The sequence below is a fragment of the Diabrotica virgifera genome, chromosome 6 (genome assembly GCF_917563875.1).
Source record: "Diabrotica virgifera virgifera chromosome 6, PGI_DIABVI_V3a".
NCBI classification, from domain to species: Eukaryota; Metazoa; Arthropoda; class Insecta; order Coleoptera; family Chrysomelidae; genus Diabrotica; species Diabrotica virgifera.
Window position 1 is genome coordinate 87,119,204 of NC_065448.1, and position 19,988 is coordinate 87,139,191.

Below are 19,988 nucleotides of genomic sequence, written 5' to 3' on the forward strand. Positions count from 1 at the left end.
TATATCGCAAAGACAAACGTTAATAGCGTGTCAAGAGGTAAATAACGGATAACGGTCTATTTCAACACAGAAATCAACAGAGTTATCGCAAAAGTTGTGGACGGGGTTTAACGTTATTATGACAACCGACGTTTGGGATTAAAATGTAACCTAGAACTAGAAATTAATGTTGAGGAATACTGTAATTGTTTTTTTATTGAAAAATTAATTTGGATATTGAGCAGGTTGACATGCATTTTAATTTTAATGATTTAACCAACAACAAATATAAATAATAAGTATAAAAACATTCAGGGCCGGCGATAACGGGCCTGCAAGGGATGCACTGCAGGCGGGCGCCCCTGTTTGGGGGGCGCCAAATGAGCTTTTTTTCTGCTGGTTTTATAAAAAATACTAATTTAAAAGAGACCGAAGGGCGGCTATGGTAGTTTTGCAGGCGGGCGCCGTACACCCTAGCACCGGCACTGAAAACATTATAAAATATCTGAACAACTAATATCCTAAGCATAACAAGTAGTCTGTTTTATACAAAATAAGAATACATGTGTTTCTTAACACAGGAAACAAGATATTTCACAGTTTTTAGTTTATAAAATTTGTATTCTATAAATTATTTTTATGTTTCGTCCCAAATGTCAAATTAGCGTTAGCGTTATTACCGTCCCTTATTTCGACCTAAATAGCGGGATCCGTTATCCGGTATTAGCGCAACATATTCACTCTGCGCTTGCGTACCTACATGTCAAAATAGCGTATTCCGCTATTAGCGTGCGATAAAAATGCATTTGCGATGTCTCTCTAATATTAAAATTATATAATGCACACCAGAAATGTTGCACAGAGCCATCTAGCGACAATTATAATTTATATTAAATATAAGGCGGTGCGGGGTGCAGGTGCACCCCAGACCTCGTTTTTTCCACCATCTTTAAAAAAAATTTTTTGATTTTTGTCCATTTTTTATTCGCATTAAATTCAATTCTAAACGCATTCCACCCATTTTAGCATTTAAAACTCTTTGCGTTTACGTGCTATTTTGGAAAAATGACTGTAAGGTGCAAATGATGAAAATTTCGTATCCTGAATTAGACGTTTCTGATGTTCCACCTGGAGTTAACAGAGCTACGGGACAAAATCGGCGTTACTTATGTCAGAAAAAAGACCGAAAGTCCCGGCATAACTGTATTGTGGGTAAAAACTTCGTGTTGCTCACTCTGTGAAAAATTTCATGTGTTTGTCTTGCAATGATAATATTTTTTTTTAAGAAGAAATGAGTACTTTGTTTGTAAAATTATGTTTCAAAGTATAAAAAACAAGTGCTAATTATCTTTCAAATCAATTTCACGACGTTCACATATAAAAAAAATGGATATACAGATGGGGTGCAAATGCAGGGTACAAATGCACCCCGCACCGTTGTTCTAACCACCGCCTTACGAGGGTTAAAAAATAAAATAGCAATTCTGCTTACCACATTTAAAAGTTCAAGTCAAATTTTATCGGTTTTAATTATTTGCATTGCTAAAAATTAATTTTTTTATTGTTAAACAAAGTTATAAACACATTAGTGCTGTTATGTAATTCCTCAAGTTCTTTGTTTATAACAATCTTATCGACATTCGGATTAACTGTTACCCAAAAAATTCGTGTTCTACGGGTCAAAATACATAAAAAAACTTGGGTAAGTCCATCTGAATAAAGGATGTACCCCCCCCCCCTGGTGACAGGACTATGTTACCTATTATGAGATTCGTACATTATTAGACATAGACCCATAGGCACGAGCCAAATACAAACAATTATGCATGACCATGCGGGATCATGAGTCCCGCTGGAACCGTGCGGGTAAAATGCGAGTTAATGGATAGGATCAGAGAAGTAAGTTAGATGTATAGACTTTCACTAAACATTAATCAAATGAAATATATGATGATTTGTAAAAACGAACATTAATGTGGCCGAATCAGTGTGAGTAGTCAACAAATAGAAGAGTAAAAACTTACAAATACCTTAGTACTAACGTCATGTCACCGAAAATTGGGAACATTCCCTGGAGATCAAACGTAGGATAGAGAAAGCGTGATCTGCACTTCAAAAAATGGCTAAGCTATTCAAATGTCATGATTTTTCAATATCTATAAAGATCATGTTCCTACGGTGTTATATATTTCCTATACTAATACCTAATCTTTTCAGAGCAGCAGTGAGCAAAGTACAGATTGCCGTAATGGTCGCCAACATCGAAAACGGATAGGCACTTCTTAGAACAAGATCTGGTAAAGTTTGTGTAAAGTCTATGGAAAGAGGCAGACTTGTAGTCGATCCCAACAATAGGCCCCAGCACCTTATGGTAGTTATCCGCGTCCCCGAGAAAAAGTATGGTGAAGCAATTACCTATAATAATCGCTTTATTAGCCACCTAGAAAAACAAAATCAAGACCTTAAGACGGAAGACTGATAATTGAAGAATCTGAAGATCAGAGAGAAGAAAAGGAAGAATAAGAGAGAGTTTCAAATCAAGAACGTCGGCGAATAAAGCAAATGTTAATGACAACAAAGTAGAACGAGAAGTTGAAACGCAAATAATGAGAGAAAACAAATATATCTTTGCAATGCAACATCTACTAAGACCAAAACTTCTCTCACGAGATGCAAAAATCCAGATTTATATAAAACCATAATACGACCAGCAGTCACGTATGAAAGCGAAAGATGAAAGTCAACGAAAAAAAAAGTATAGTATTTAATTGTTGGTGTAGAACGTAGTGATGTTGATTATAGTTACTTTCGAGTATTCGTTACAAATCCGAGTACCGGTAATCATATCGAAAATCGTATTTCTCAGTAGGTAGGTATTTTGTATAAAGTAATCATTTACAGTATTTGTTACTTTGATTACTATGATTACTTTTGTATTTGAGTACCGGTAATCATATCGAGAATCGTATTTCTCAGTAGGTAGATCTGTATAGGTATTCCGATATAACAACGACCTTCACCAATCTGTTTAAGAGATAAAAATGATTTGATTACTATGATTACTTTTGTATTTGAGTACCGGTAATCATATCGAGAATCGTATTTCTCAGTAGGTAGGTATTTTGTATAGGTATTCCAATATAATAACGAATAACGACCTTCACGAAGTACGAACGAAGTAATCAGAGTAATCAAAGTAGATACAATAGTCGTTACTCGCTCCGATACGATTGGTACGAAGTAATCAGAGTAATCAAAGTAGCTACAATAGTCGTTACTCGCTCTGATACGATTGGTACGAAGTAATCAGAGTAATCAAAGTAATCAAAGTAGATACAAGAGTCGTTACTCGCTCTAATACGATTGGTATGAAGTAACGAAGTAATCAGAGTAATCAAAATAGATACAATAGTCGTTACTCGCTCTGATACGATTGGTACGAAGTAATCAGAGTAATCAAAGTAACGATTTGCCTCTCTGTATAGTAATCGTTACTTTCGGTATTCGTAAGTAACGAGTACTTTGTATCGAATAGTTACTTTATCGACATCACTAGTAGAACGGCCCGAAATATGGCCCCTGCGGAGATAGCGTGACAAACGAATGGAGGCGCAGACACAACAATAGGTTAGTATATATTATGTTCAGAAAAGGATCTCTAGTGAGAAATACAGGATGTTTCATTGGGAAACTGAAATACTTGAATGGCGAATAGAGGCCAATGCGGAGGTTCTAGATATACCACATTTATTGTCCCACCGATTTTTGTAACCGAGTTACAGGGTGTTTTATAGATTTTGCCCATTCCTTTCTGGATCCTAAGTTTAGAACCACTTTGTATCTTTTTTTGGTATTTGGTAGACATATGTCTCATTTAGAATTTAAACCACCCAACTACTAATCACAAGAAAATCCAGGTCCGGGGTACCAAAAATATATACTCATTGTGACATAAAGTCATTGTGACTTTGAAACAACACCTTGTATATTGAAATATTCAAAAGCTTTTTGCATATTTGAAAAGAGCACAAAAAACTAAGTTTAATGGTTAAATTTTTTGGCCAGAAAATTTATTGACTTTAATTTTGAAATTGAATTGAAATTTTTAAGAACTCTGAGATTAAGGTGATACAGTAGCGATCAACAGGTAGCCAAAACGCGTTCCAAGATTGCGGCTGTAATTTTGAATATTTTTTCGAAATATTTGGCATACGTATTCGTAATATAATAAAGAATGGCGGTACAGAGCTCAATTTGAAAAATATATTAATATATGGAAATTACTCTGTAATTAAATACAATATTAAAAAAACGAGCCTGTACCGCCATTAAGAAGAACAAAAAAATACACTTTCTTCAAATAAACTTTTATATCCGATGCTTAGATTTTGTGTCATTTTGGAACTACTAATGAAATAAAAAATTTTAGTAGTTCCAAAATGACACAAAATCTAGGCATCGGATAAAAAAGTTTATTTGAAGAAAGTGTATTTTTTTGTTCTTCTTAATGGCGGTACAGGCTCGTTTTTTTAATATTGTATTTAATGACAGAGTAATTTCCACGTATGTATTAATATATTTTTCAAATTGGACTCTGTACTGCCATTCTCTGTTATATTACGAATACGTGTGCCAAATATCTCGAAAAAACAGTCAAAATTACAGCCGCAATCTTGGAACGCGTTTTCGCTACCTGTTGATCGCTACTGTTTCCTCTTCAAAAACCAGGTATTAATAACTTTTAATAACAAATTATTAAAATTAATGAATAATAACCGAAATACAGCGTGTCAAAGTTATAATTTTATTTTATTTATTTTTGAATACAGGGATGGGACAACAACACCAAAGGACCCCGCAGAAACCTTATGGGAAATGGCTCTATGTCAAATGCTCTGAAACTTTGGGTTCTGGTAGTCCTTGATGTGTAGAACAAAAGACTCAATGGGCGCATAGCTCCAAAAATCATGCTTTTAAGATATAAGCCTCTGAAGTTATAGGTACAGTGAAGACGGTTGAGTTGGAATAAATTCATTTATTCGAGAATGGGCGATAAACTACAAATCAGGTGATTTTTGTTTTTAGATTATAATTTTTTGGCATATATATCATACTAGTGACGTCATCCATCTGGGCGTGATGGCGGAATCGATGATTTTTTTAAATAAGAATGGGGGTCGTGTGATGTGTGATAGCTCATTTGAAAGGTTATTAAATTCTCTATTCAATAATATAAAGATTAACAATATTATTTATACAGGGAGTCCAAAAGATGTTTTTGAATTAAATTAATTGAGACAAAAAAAGAAGAATGTACATAATTTATTTAACTCAAAATATATTTTACTGTTGTCCGAAACCAGAAAAAAATGTTTATTTGATAAATAAATATTGTTTTTTTCTTAAATTCAATATTAAAGCTGCCACCCAGCTGCCTCTTGCAGTTTGAACATTTAATGTAAGCGAAAGGGGTCGTGTGGTAGCTCATTTGAATGGTTATTTAATTCTCTATTTACTAATATAAACACTAACATAATTATTTATACAGGGTGTCCAAATTTTATTTTTAATTAAATTAATTGAGACAAAAAGAAGAATGTATATAATTTATTTAATTCAAAATACATTTTACTGCTGTCAGAAAACAGAAAAAATGTTAATTTGAAAAATAAACATTGTTTTCGCTTAAATTAAATGTTCAAACTGCTAAGAGGCGGGTGGGTGGCAGCTTTAATATTGAATTTAAGCGAAAAACAATATTTATTTATCAAATGAACATTTTTTCCTGTTTTCGGACAACAGTAAAATGTATTTCGAATTAAATAAATTATATACATTCTTCTTTTTGTCTCAATTAATTTCATTCAAAAAAATTTTTAGGCACCCTGTGTAAATAACTATGTTAATGTTTATATTATTAAATAGAGAATTGAATAACCTTTCAAATGAGCTATCACACGACCCCTATTCTTATTTAAAAAAATCATCGATTGCGTCATCACGCCCAGATGGATGACGTCACTAGTATGATATATATGCCAAAAAATTATAATTTAAAAATAAAAATCGACCTGATTTGTAATTTATTTCTAGAGTAACCCATTCTCCAGAAAATTTATTCCAAAACGTCCTCACTGTACCTATAATTCCAGAGGCTTATATCTTAAAACCATGATTTTTTGGAGCTATGCGCCCATTGAGTCTTTTGTTCTACAGATCAAGGACTACCAGAATCCAAAGTTTCAGAGCATTTGACAGAGAGCCATTTCCCATAAGGTTTCTGCGGGGTCCTTTGGTAAGTGTGGGTTTTTTGGGTCTAGGACATTTCGGCGTCGCCGTTTCGGCGTGGCCATTTCGGCGTGGCCGTTTGGGCGTAGAGCCGTTTCGGCGTAGGCCGTTTCGGCGTCGGCCATTTCGGCGTCAGAGATTTTATTTTAGTTGACTAAATACCTACATTGGAGTCTATTAGTAAGACATTAGATTATACCTACGTTACTTTTTTAGAAATTTAAGAGGCTCTTGATTTATATCTATACCACACTAAAAAAATATATTAAATGTTATTTTTTCCAACTTTTGTAAATGTAAGCTATTTAATTGCACATAATTAATTAAAAAATTAATATATTATATATATTATATATTATACAGTACAATTTTCAAAGGAGGAAGACCTAACCCTTCGGTCCAAACCTAACTTTCGGGTATTATTTTACATCTTCTAAAATTAAAATGTCGAAAATTGTTCTCCTGACTCTACATTTTTTGTTAAAGAAAATTTCAGACTATCATACATTAACAACTATTTTTTTTCTCTCTCACTTGGCCAAAGTATCTGTCGCCGAATCAGCCGGCGCCGAACCGGCAGGCGCCGAAATGGCCGACGCCGAAACGGCCTACGCCGAAACGGCCTACGCCGAAACGGCTCTACGCCCAAACGGCCACGCCGAAATGGCCACGCCGAAACGGCGACGCCGAAACGTCCCATTCCGGGGTTTTTTGGGATGAAAAAACTAAATTTTCCACCAAAAATCACATATTACCCAGAGGGCGTCACATACGTCTTTCAGCGCTCATTTAATACGTTCAATTTGTGTTATCGCCCACTCTACATAATTTTGAGTTCAACAATTTTATTTTCCTATTATTTTTACTTAAAAATGGTATTTACCCCATTCCATGAATATACGACCCTCTTGGATTATCGCGACAACGAATATTTTACTGTGCAAAATATGAAGAACGAAAGTAAATTGCAAATTATATTGTTGTTTATTGGAGTAATAATTATTAGAGCAAAATACTTTCGTACTTCTTATGTTGCACACTAAAATATTCGTTGTCGCGATAATCCAAAACAGTCGTATATTCGTGGAATACACCATACTACATTCATCTCGCTAAACTTAACCGTTTTCGAGATAAACACATTTTAAATCTTCCATGCAAAATTCAATTTTTGGATTCCACTGTAGTTACTAAAAACCGTTTGACATATCCTTGTCATACTTGGCAGCAAGTGAGTATCCCGAATAAAGTACGTGCCTCCTAGTGGCGGGATACGGGCAACAATACATTGTCTTATAGGGCAGTCCTTACAGTAGGGATCCTGGCCTATACAGAAAAATGCAGGCGGGTGGGGGGTAATACTGCACTTTGGTTGCATTGGTGGTGTATTGGCTAAACGTGCAGGGTAGGGTATGGTGCTGATAGAAAAGGCATTCAGGCATCAAATATCCAAAAAATCTTTTCAGGCCATAATAATGAAAATACCTTCTCCAACGCAATAAAAACTTATACTGAAATGATGGCATCTCCTGAGGTAAAATATTCCGGAAGTAAAATGAGCCTCCGTTCGGATCTCCGGGTGAGGACTATCTCAGGGGGAACACCATAACAGGTTAGAAAAATCAGGATAGGGTCTTGGAATCTTGGTAGTCTTACAGGTAAGAGTCTGGAGTTAGTGGATGCGCTCAAACCAAGAAGAGTTCAAATTGCTTGTATTCAAGAAACTAGGTGGAAAGGACAAAGGGGGAAAGAACTAGGTAAAGGATACAAATTTTGGTATGTAGGGAGTAAGTAGTAACACTAGAAATGGAGTTGGTATAATTGCTGATAGTGAAATGAAAGATAACGTAGAAGAAGTTGTTAGAACGAGTGATAGAATGATATCAGTGAAATTTGTAATTGATAAAGAGGTATTGAATGTTGTGTGTGTATGCTCCCCAAACAGATCTGGGTGAGAATAAAAGAAGAGCTTTCTATGCACTTTCTATGCTTTAAATTCAATGCACATGTGGGCCAAACCAAGACAGGATATGAAACAATACATGGGGGATTAGGCTTTGGAACTAGAAATGAAGCTGGAGATGACATGCTTGAATTAGCAACAACATTGGATATGCCCATTGTTAACACATTCCTTAAAAAGAGGGAAACTAAACTTATTACCTAAAAAAGTGTACAACATCAACCCCAAATAGACTACTTCATGATAAGGAAAGAAGACATACGTGAATGCAAGGACTGCAAGGTAATAATTAGTGAGACAGTAAGCCAACAACATAAGCTGCTTGTTCTGGACATCGAAGTAAAAAGCGAAACTAAACAAAAATATCGGAGAGGACCACAAAAAATCAAGTGGTGGCTGCTAAAAGATCAGAAAGGAGGTCTATTCAGGAGAAGAATAGTAGAAAAATATGTTGGAACATGACAGGAAGCCCTAATACAATTTGAAGAAAAAGGGCCAGTAGTATTAGAGAGACTGCTATTGAAGTACTTGGAAAAACGCCAGGAAAAAAGTTTGAGGGCAAAGAGACTTGGAGGTGGTCAAACGAAGTACAAGGAAAAATAAAAGAGAAGAGAAAATTATATAAAAAGTGGCAAGAAACCAGATCCAACACAGATCTTCAAAACTATATGGTGGCGAAAAAGGAAGCGAAAGTAGCAGTAGCAAAAGCCACAGCAGAAGCGTATTCAAACCTATACGATCAACTTGATACCAGAAAAGGAGAAACGAAGATATATAAAATAGCCAAACACAGAGCAAAGAAAGCACACGATTTTAATCAGATTAGATGTATCCGAGATGAAAATAATAAAATACTAGTTCACGAAAGGGATGTCAAAAAGAGATGAAGAAAGTACTTTGACAGCTTATTAAATGAAGAATTTGACAGCCTGTAGCGTCAACGGAGACATAGTCCAGGGTAATAAGGTTTTTTCCATGACACTTGAACAGCCAGGGTTATGAAGCGTTTTTTAGACAGGTAATACCTATAAGAGCAAATTGTAACCATTTCCTGCGTAGGATCTGGCGGCCATTTTTATTTATAAACAATTAAGTGTCAAGAAATGACATTTTTCACTTTTTCTTTAAATCAATGGAAAACAGGGAAACTTATGGTTTTTTTAGTACAAATATCTTCGAGCTTATGGAAAAAGCTTTAAAATGACGTATTACAAAGTTTGATATACTAATTTATAGTTAATATAATTGCGAAAAAAGGTCGGAATTGCAAAAAAAAATATTTTTGCAATAACTGTTGTAAAAATTAGTGCACAGCTCTGAAATTTTTGTCAAATAAGGGTTCTTTGGTGCTTAATATGTGATAAAAATTTCAAAGCGATTCAGTTTAAATTTATTTCAAATTGTTTATCCCAGAGAGCATTTTTTTGCAATAACATAATTTAGAAAAAATGACGTTAGAACCATTCCACAGGTGTCAAATGAAAGAGCATGAGCTATATTTTCAACTTGATTTAAAAAAAGTGAATAAAAAATGCATTTATTAGTAATATATAATTATGCAAAAGTATCGTAAATCTTTCCATATAAAATTATTATTTTGTTATATAAGAAATTATACATATTTATTACATTTTTATATCAATGATATAAATAACATTACTCGGTAGTTGTACACTTAAAACAGGGTAAAAAAGTTAATTTTTTTGGAAAAAGTTATTCAAAAAGTTTATAAAGAAAAATTTACGATACTTTTGCATAATTATTTATTACTAATAAATGCATTTTTTATTCACTTTTTTAAACCATGTTGAAAATGTAGCTCATGCTCTTTCATTTGACAACTGTGGAACGGTCCTAACGTCATTTTTTTCTGACTTATGGTATTGCAAAAAAAATGTTTTCTGGGATAAACAATTTGAATAAAATTTAAACAATTGAATGAATCGCTTTGAAATTTTTATCACATATTAAGTAAACACCAAAGAACCCTCATTTGATAAAAATTTCAAAGCTGTACACTAATTTTTACAACAGTTATTGCGAAAATAATTTTTTTGCAATTCCGACCTTTTTTCGCATTTATATTAACAATAAATGAGTATATCAAACTTTTCAATACGTCATTTTAAAGCTCTTTCCATAATCTCGAAGATATTTGTACTAAAAAAATCATAAGTTTCATTGCTTTCCGTTGATTTGAAAAAAAGGGGAAAATGCCATTTTTTGACAGTTAATTGTTTATAAATAAAAATGGCCGCCAGATCCTCCGCCGGAAATAGTTACAATTTGTTCCTATCGGTATTACCTGTCGAAAAAACGCTTCAGTACCCTGGCTGCTGAAGTGTCACGAACATGGTATATTTTTGTCTTATTACCCTGGCCTAACAGTAGCAGCAATGATCAGCAAAAAACAAACGTGGAAGTGGCTCAAGCGCTTCAAAAAATAAAAAAAGGAAAAGCGGTAGGACCAGAGGATATTCCTGGGGAAGTATGGAGAGCATTGGGAGAGACAGGAACAAGGTGGCTAGCAGATCTATTTAATAGAATTATGGAAGTTGGACAAATGCCAGACGAATGGAGAAGCAGTATACTGGTACCTGTTTACAAAAACAAGGGAGATATACAACAGTGTACAAACTACAGGGCTATAAAACTGCTGAGCCACACCATGAAAATATGGGAAAGAGTAATTGATAGACGGATACGTGAAGAGACCGAAATATCCGAGAATTAATTTGGCTTTATGCAGGGTAGATAAACAACAGATGCAATTTTCATTATAATGCAGTTGATGGAAAAATACAGGAGTAAAGAAACAAACGCTCATATGGTATTCATTGACCTTGAGAAAGCATATGATAGAGTTCCTCGAGAGATTCTGAGGTGGGCACTCAATAAAAAGGAGTCCCTGGTGAATATGTAAAGATTGTGAGGGATATGTATGAGGGAGTAACGACTAACATTAGGACAGGTGTGGGAGAGACTGACAAATTTCATGTGAAAATAGGATTGCACCAAGGCTCTGTGCTTAGTCCGTATTTATTCTCATTAGTTCTCGACCAGACAACATCGAAACTACAGGGTAACATTCAATGGTTCTTAACGTATGCTGATGATGTCGTGTTAGTAGGAAAGATTGAAAGAGACTTAGAACAAAAACTGAAACAGTGGAGACAAGCTCTGGAGAAAAAAGGTTTAAAACTTAGTAGGACAAAAACAGAGTACAGTGGAACCTCGATAAGTCGGCCCCCGATAACCCGGAAGTCCGGCTAACCCGGACCGATTTTCATCGGACAAACATTTCAACAATAAAAATGTATGTATTATGTTAAAACATTTTATCTGCAGCCGCTTCTGGAATGTCTTAAAAATATCGAATTTCATTGATTCCCTTCAATCATAATATAATATTTGAGAGATAATGGGTATCTGTGTAATTTGAACTATATGATAGTAAAAATGACTCATGCACACGGCGGCGGCAGAGCGACATTCATTATCGCAAACAACAGGCACCTGTTATTCCTTTATTTATTTTCAACTGTCTTTTAAAAAATTGTTTTTTAAACAATGGTCTTTTAAACAATGAAAGAGTCACTGTTCTTAAATTACATAAGCAGACCAGACGAAATTATTGACACAACCAAACTGACTGAGTTTTTTTACCTAGAAATTAATAATACTCTATATTGTCTATAGGTACTAAACTCTATACAACCATAGGTAACTGTGCATATATATTTCATATTATTTTGCTTATAAGGGACTTTATCTATAAGTATATCGTATTTTATTAATTTTTACCATGCTCTCCGGCTAACCCGGATTTTCGATAACCCGGATCGGCCGCGGTCCCGATTAATCCGAGTTATCGAGGTTCCACTGTATTTGGAATGTTCATTTAAAGATGGAGTTACTACAAATAAAATGGTATCTTTGGATGGTAAAATGATTGTGAAAAGCAATAGTTTTAAGTACCTAGGATCGGTATTACAGAGTAATGGAGAAATAGATGGAGATGCATGCAGTAGAATTAGGGCTGGATGCTGGATGGATGAAGTGGAAAGAAGCGAGTGGTGTGTTGTGTGACAGAAAAAATCCAATGAAGCTGAAGGAAAAATTCTATAAAACAGCCATAAGACTGGCTATGATGTACGGAACTAAATGTGGGGCGGTGAAAAAGAAAGAGGAACAACGAATGCATGTGGCGGAAATGAGAATGCTTAGATGGATGAGTGGAGTGACAAAGAAGGATAAAATTAGGAATGAGTATATTAGGGGAAGTCTAGGTGTGACACCAATTGATGCCAAAATGAGAGAGCATATGTTAAGATGGTTTGGTCATATTCAACGTCGAGACATTAATCACCCAATACGAAAAATACCTGAAGTGCATATTCCTGGAAGGAGTAGGAGAGGAAGACCAAAGAAGACCTGGGGGGAGACGATAAGGGGATTAACATTGATATGACCCAAGATAGAATTGTGTGGAGAAATGTAATTAGGGAAGCCGACCCCGCATAGGGATAAGGCAAAGAGAATGATGATGACTTGGCAGCAAGTGTAGGTACTGTACACCCTACTAAATTATGTTAAACAAACTATTCCAGCTACTACCAGAGGCGTACGATGGGGTAAAATTCCCAAATTCTACGCCACTGGCGGAATTGCTATTTTAGTGCAATTTTTGTATTCTCCAATACTTTGGAACACTATGTAAATTATACTATATAAATAATATATACCCTTCATTCGTAGCAATAAAGTCATTAGTTTACGAGATATTTGAAGTTAAAAACGAAGGGGCATAATACATTAATCAAAATAAATGCCTTTTTTTACCATGTCCCTTCAGAACGTTGGTTATCATCATATGTATATACACACCGGTATTTAGGCATCAAATCTCTTCCCGTAGGGATCTAGGAAGGAGTATCACTGAGTCGCAAGACCGTATCCCTTGCCGTACTGCTCCCCCATAATCCGATTAGACACCAGCGTATTCTAGTCTAAGCCTCAGATTAATTTATTGGAATTTTATACTGCTGCGTTAGCCTTTTTGTTTTTCCGTTCACCAGGCCAGGATTTGAACTCACACACACACACACATAATATTACGCTTGGATATCCGATCGACTTAGTTATCATCATCGCTATCTTAATTTTATTCACTGCCACCCTAAATGAATGTAGCTAGAGCTGTTAAAAAATGGCATACGTTAAATGAGATAACTTGATTATACCATCGACACATCTGTTTTAAAATAACAGGTAATAAGTCTCTCAAAGGAACTAATCGTAACTCCTTATCGTTAAGGAAGGGTTAAATAGGCTAAAAGGCATACGGACCTAAACGTGGCTGTCGAACGATTTTAAGAGGTTGCCATAATGGAGGGGAGGCCTATGTTTAACAATAAACAAATCAGGGCTGATTGATGATGATGATAATGAACGTGAAAATCGGTCTTTTTAAATGTCTGTAAATAGCACTAATTAAATTTACTCACCTACAGAAATATGCGTTTAACTGCTTCCTAATGCTTGGCGACAATGGTCTTTTTACAGTTCGTAAAACGTCCATCATCGCTTTACATTGTCTTACAGGTATACAGTCACCAGTACCACCAGTAGGAGTCCGACAACCATCATCATCTACAACCCAGTCTGAAAAAAATATATAAAATAATTAAAAATTAGAAAATGACGATATTGCTTTCGATTTTCTAGAATACGTTCGAGTAACAATGTACCACTTTTTGAAGCGAAGATTATAATAAAAGAGCGGTTGATATTCAGTAAAATAATCAATTTTGCTAATATTTTGCTGTCTTCATTATGTCATTTGCATTGAGTTATGACCGCGTCTGTGCGAGGTTGCAAATGTTTGTCGTACTTTATGTTACTTTTCAAACATTTTAAATAATGTACAACTCCTTCACAATGTAAAAAAAAATTAAAGCAAGTTTAGTTTATGTTTTGCTTTTATTCTGAAACAATGGCAAGGTTTTCTATTATTGATTACGGAATTAATCTAATAATTGCAGAATGTTGGATTATTCGAAGAACAATTTAAATGTAAAATTCGAAATTATTGACATCAGACAAATATACAGTTACAAATTATCATGCACCGGTACATTTTTGGAAGGACTGCGAGTATCCGTCAGAACTGTATTTTACGCAGGGTGTTTCATTGGGTAACGGAAATAGTTGTATTAATAGTGGTCACTGAAGCAGTTCTATACAGTATGGTGCAAATGAAAAGAATAAATTCGTAATTTCGTTAACCGGCGAGATTAAGGAAAAGTCCCGAAACAAGTCGATTTTTATTTTTAAATTACGATATTTTAGCATATATATCACATGAGTGACGTCATAATATCTGGGCTTGATGACGTAATCGATGATTTTTTAAATAAGAATTATGGTCGTGTGCTAGCTCATTTGAAAGGTTACTCAATTCTCTATTCAGTAATTAAACATTAACATATTTATGTATACAGGGTGTCCAAAAATTTTTTTTTAATTAAATTAATTGAAAAAAAAAGGAATAATGTATGTAACTTATTTAATTCAAAATACTTTTTACTGTCATCAGAAAACAGACAAAAAATGTTTATTTAAAAAATAAACATTGCTTTTCGCTTAAATTCAATGTTCAAGCCAGCTCACGCTAGGCACCTGCTTTTTGGAAATTTGAACATTTAATTTAAACGAAAAGCAATGTTTATTTTTCAAATAAACAATTTTTTCCTGTTTTCTGACAGCAGTAAAATGTATTTTGCATTAAATAAATTACATACATTCTTCTTTTTTTGTCAATTAATTTAATTAAACAAGAAATGATTTTGGACACCCTGAATAAATAATTATGTTAATGTTTATATTACTGAATAGAGAATTGAATAATCTTTCAAATGAGCTAGCACACGACCCCTATTCTTATTTAAAAAAATCATCGATTACGTCATCACGCTCAGATGGATGACGCCACTCGTGTGGTATATATGCGAAAATATCATAATTTAAAAATAAAAATCGACCTCTTTCGGAAATTTTGCGTTAAGTCGCCGGTTTATGAAATAACGAATTTATTCCTTTCATTTGCACCATACTGTATATACTACATTTTAGGGATTTTTATACTACATTTTTGAAAAACCTACCGGTTTTAACCTAAAACCGGTTTTTTTACTCCGCAATAACCAGTTTTACCGGTTGTTTTTTTGTCACGGTTATAACCGGTTTTTTCTTTTTAAAGTAAAAACCGGTTATTAGGTTTTTACGGTGATTAGGATTAGGTTAGGTATTATTTTGGATCCCAATCATAATTATTATTCTCAAGTAATTATTCCAAACAAAACCATAATTCAAATTTTATTTTATAAATACAGAAGCAAACTGAAAGTGCAAACTCACATCAGCCAGAAACAATTAAGTTTTATTATAATATTTCGTTGAAAATGTATTTGAAATCATAATATTTACATAAGAAGTGATCTGGTTGAAGTAGACGCAAACATCATCTATTTTCACACTTACTCTTGACATTGAAAGTGGGCGATTGACTTTTTCTGATTACCAAAAATAATGTTCTGACTATGAATATCAAATTACCGATTACGAATACGAATCTCCAAGGATTTACCTACGTTTTCAAAACGATACACCCATACAGGAAGTATTAAATGAGTTACAATGTACCTATTATACAAATATACAAACGTGTTAAAAGAAATACATGATAAATTTTTTTTGATGGTAGCGAAAATAAAAGATAAATTGCATTATCTAATTTATTTTTAAGTAAAATATTTATGTTAATATTATTTTTTTTAAATCCCATTTGAAATAGTCTGGGAAATTTTTTATAAGTTGAAATGGTTGGGTTAAATTGTATATTATTGCAATATGTATATATTAATCTTAGGCTACCTATATTATATTTAATAATAATCAATAAATATATAATAATAATAAAATAATAAATAAATATAATAATTAATACAATAAAATGGTTTTATTAAAAATTATTGTGTTTTATTTATATTGATATTGATGTTCTTTCGATAGTAGGTACTAATTTTGATGATATTGATATCGAGTATCGAGTCAAGTGGGAGTATCGCAAACTAAAGTGCATTTTAAATGTAACATTTTAACCTATTGGATTAAAAAAACCGAAAACCGGTTTTTGAAAAACTGGTTTTTTTGGCCGGTTATAACCACCAGGTTAAACCGTAAGCAAAAAAAACCGGTATAACCGAAAACCGGTGTTTGTTCAAAAACCGCCATCCCTACTACATTTACTGCCTCACCGATTTTTATAACCGAGTTCCAGGGTGTTTTATCGATTTTGCGCATTTCTTTCTGGACCCATAAGTTTAGAACCACCTTGTATATTTTGAAACCTTGAACCTTGAAACTACACCCTGTTTATTAAAATTTCCAAATCCGTTTTCATATTTGAAAAGAGCACATAAAACTAAGTTTAATGGTTCGCTTCAATTGTTTGGCCAGTCAATTTAATGATTTTAATTTTGAAATATAATATTTTGAAAGAGATATTGAAATTTTTTAAAATTCTGCGATTAAAAAGCAGGTATTATTAACTTTCATTAATAAATTATTAAAGTAAATCAACAAATACTCATTTTTAAAATGATCAATACTTTTACTAAATTAGAACGACCCATTTAGTAATCACAAGAAAAATCCAGGACCGGAATAACAAAAAAACATTGACCTTGAAACAACATCCTGTATGTTGAAATGTTCAAAATCCGTTTGCACATTTGGAAATAGCACAAAAAAGTGAGTTTATAGGGACGCTTTAATTTTTGCGTAGTAAGTTTAATGAATTTATTTTTATATTAAATATAATGAAACTTTTAAGAACTCTGAAATTAAAAAGCAGGTTTTAAAGCACTTTTTATAATAAATAATTACAATTAATGAATAAATACTCATTTTAAAAATAATCAATAATCATTTACTACATTGGCACGACCCGCTTACTAATCACAAGAAAAACACAAGTTAGGATTAACAAAAAAATATAAAGTAAAAATTACTTTGAAACAACACCTTGTATATTGAAATTTTTAAAATCCGTTTGCACATTTGAAAAGAGCACAAAAAACTGAGTCTAATAACTCGCTTCAATTTTTTGAGCGGACAATTTAATGACATTGGTTTTGGAATTAGGTATATCGAAATTTGTGTTCGAGTTGTCAGATTTCTTAAAAATTTATGATTTAGGCAATGAATGTAGTAGATCTCGAATCGCTTCAGTGAGTCTATTCACCATTCAAGTATTTCCGTTTCCCAATGAAACACCCTGTATAAGGTGGTCTTGGGCAGATTAAATGCCAGTTAAAAGTGCTGCAGAATTAATTTAAAATATCAATGAATAAATAATAAAATTAAATTATTCAATTTTAAAAATACCGAAAACAGTATGAAGCTTCCCGGTAGTCTATAGCCTATCTATAGTACCGTATACTGTAGGTACCACTTCCTTTTTTAAATACATACGTAAATGATTAAATTTATTAATCAAATTTTTTGTTCCGATTTATAGATCGTACCTTACCTTTTTCTTATTTGTTTAAAATTTTAATATTCTCATTATTTCAAAGATCCTATTAAAAAAATCGGATATAAATAAATTAAAAATCGAATTAAACAAATATTTTAGAACAACAACATAATCAGCAAAACGAAATATTTACATATTTAAAAAATTCTATGTTTTTGCTAATTTATGATCACTTTAATTATTATAGTATAATTTGCTCGGATCTGTCGTAGGTACCTATACAATTTGAGACGTAAGAAAATCTTTTAACTATAGACTGTAACTCACAGTGTTTCCTAAAAGAGAAATCGCGGGCAACGCTTTTTTAAAACTTGTATTACTAATTATTGTTCGGTATTCCCAGTATATAAAAATACTATAATAGTTATATAATTAGTAAAATTCGGCCAATATCCATTTTAAATCAACTAAGTATCCGTTTTCATTGAAAAAGTGTACACTTACTTAAAAGTGTTTATAGCTTTGTTAAACAATAAAGAAATAAATTTTTAGCAATGCAAATAATTAAAACCGATATAATTTGACTTAAACTTTCAAATGCGGTAAGCAGACTGGCTATTTTATTTTTTAATCAAAAGTTATTCGGGTTCAAAAATTGCAATTTTTCGATTTTTTGAAAGTTCAACCGCGGTTATCTCGAAAACTAGCCATCCTACGAAAAAAATTGTAGAAACATGTTTTGCTTAGAATGACCCAAAAAATACCAAAAAATGTTTTGTTTTGAGAGAGATCGCGGTTATGTAATTCCTCAAGTTCTTGGTCAATAACAATCTTATCGACATCCGGATCAACTGTTACCCAAAAAATTCTTATTCTACGGGCCAAAATACATGAAAAAAAAAGAATGTGTGTGTACTTTGTACGCACGTAAGAAGTTATACTTCTATTATATGATTATATGATTATAAACGAAATTAATATACTTTTTATTTATATTTTATTTAAATATTAAATTAATTTATACTTACTACTTCTCAAACATTTTTATTAAAACAGTGCCAAAAATTAAAATAATAAAAAAATTAAACACACACAAACACATCAAAAATGCCACAAATGATTTCTGAACATTAATTGTCGGAAAAATTTTTAACTAAATACGTATTTTCTGAAAATAAAATTATTTAATAAATATACTTACAATCATAAAATGTATAAAAAAAAAATAAAAAAATAAAAGTTTCTATTGGGATTCGAACCAACTTACCACGCGGCTGGTATTTGCGTTGTATTGGGATTCACTCGCATTAAAACTTCGCCACAGAGACAGCTTGTCATTATGTGCGAAGATCGTCTAACTAAACAGATTAACCTTTTGACATTTTTAACTTATGTAAATCAAATTATTTTGATTTTGAATTGAAATGATTTAGAATTGAAAAAATACAACAAAACATAGAGTAAGAAAACAATATATTAGGTGAATATTGATAGAAATTTTGATGGTAATCAAATTATGTAAATAAAAGTATTACATACTACTTATGTATTTTGGTAAGTTCAAGGTAGGTATCGGAGCCCGTATAACGACTAATAAATTTCGCAATCACTTGCGTCGTGCAAAGTGGCTATGTTCAAATATGATAACAAAATTTGATCAACTATTTATAAAACACTTATCAGTGAAAGATTCTTTAGCTTTGAATAAGCGAGATCTGCGGCACTCATACTAGTCACAGTTTGATGAGCTTTCACATTGGCATGCAACAATCATCTCTTCTATTAACTAACTTTTTGTTTGTTGTTTCTCTTCCTACAAACCAATTTTAAAACGAAACAAGCATACATTATAACCAAACCACAGTCCCACAGCTGTGCCACAGCTGCCATATTGGATAATTTTTGTCATGTCATTTGAACATCCAATCAGAACAAAGTTATAATGCGCATGCGCCCGGTCGCTAGGTTTTACCATATAAAATTTCACCGTCATTACGCCCGTAAAGAAGTATAACTTCAAAAACTTGGGTAAGTCCATCTGAATAAAGGAGGCCGTTGTACCCCCCTGGCGACAGGACTATTAAATTATTATTCTAGTCAATTCCAGTTATAATAGTATATTAAGTATGGAGAACGGTAAGGGTTTTATACCGATCGAAGACAATTGTTTGGAGGAGGAGCGAAGCGGCGACTCCAATTATTGTCTGAGATCGGTTA

The 19,988-nt window shown here is 33.0% G+C and overlaps 1 protein-coding gene across 2 annotated transcripts in view; it reads right to left on the reverse strand.

Annotated features, from left to right (window-relative positions):
- LOC114332093 (phenoloxidase-activating factor 1) overlaps positions 1-19,988 on the reverse strand; it is a 170,525-nt gene that overhangs the window by 59,664 nt on the left and 90,873 nt on the right. For both annotated transcript variants that reach the window (XM_028281805.1, XM_028281804.2), the window contains one exon: positions 13,738-13,894. In XM_028281805.1, the coding sequence (XP_028137606.1) occupies positions 13,738-13,894 (157 nt within the window). The remainder of the gene's footprint in view (positions 1-13,737; positions 13,895-19,988) is intronic.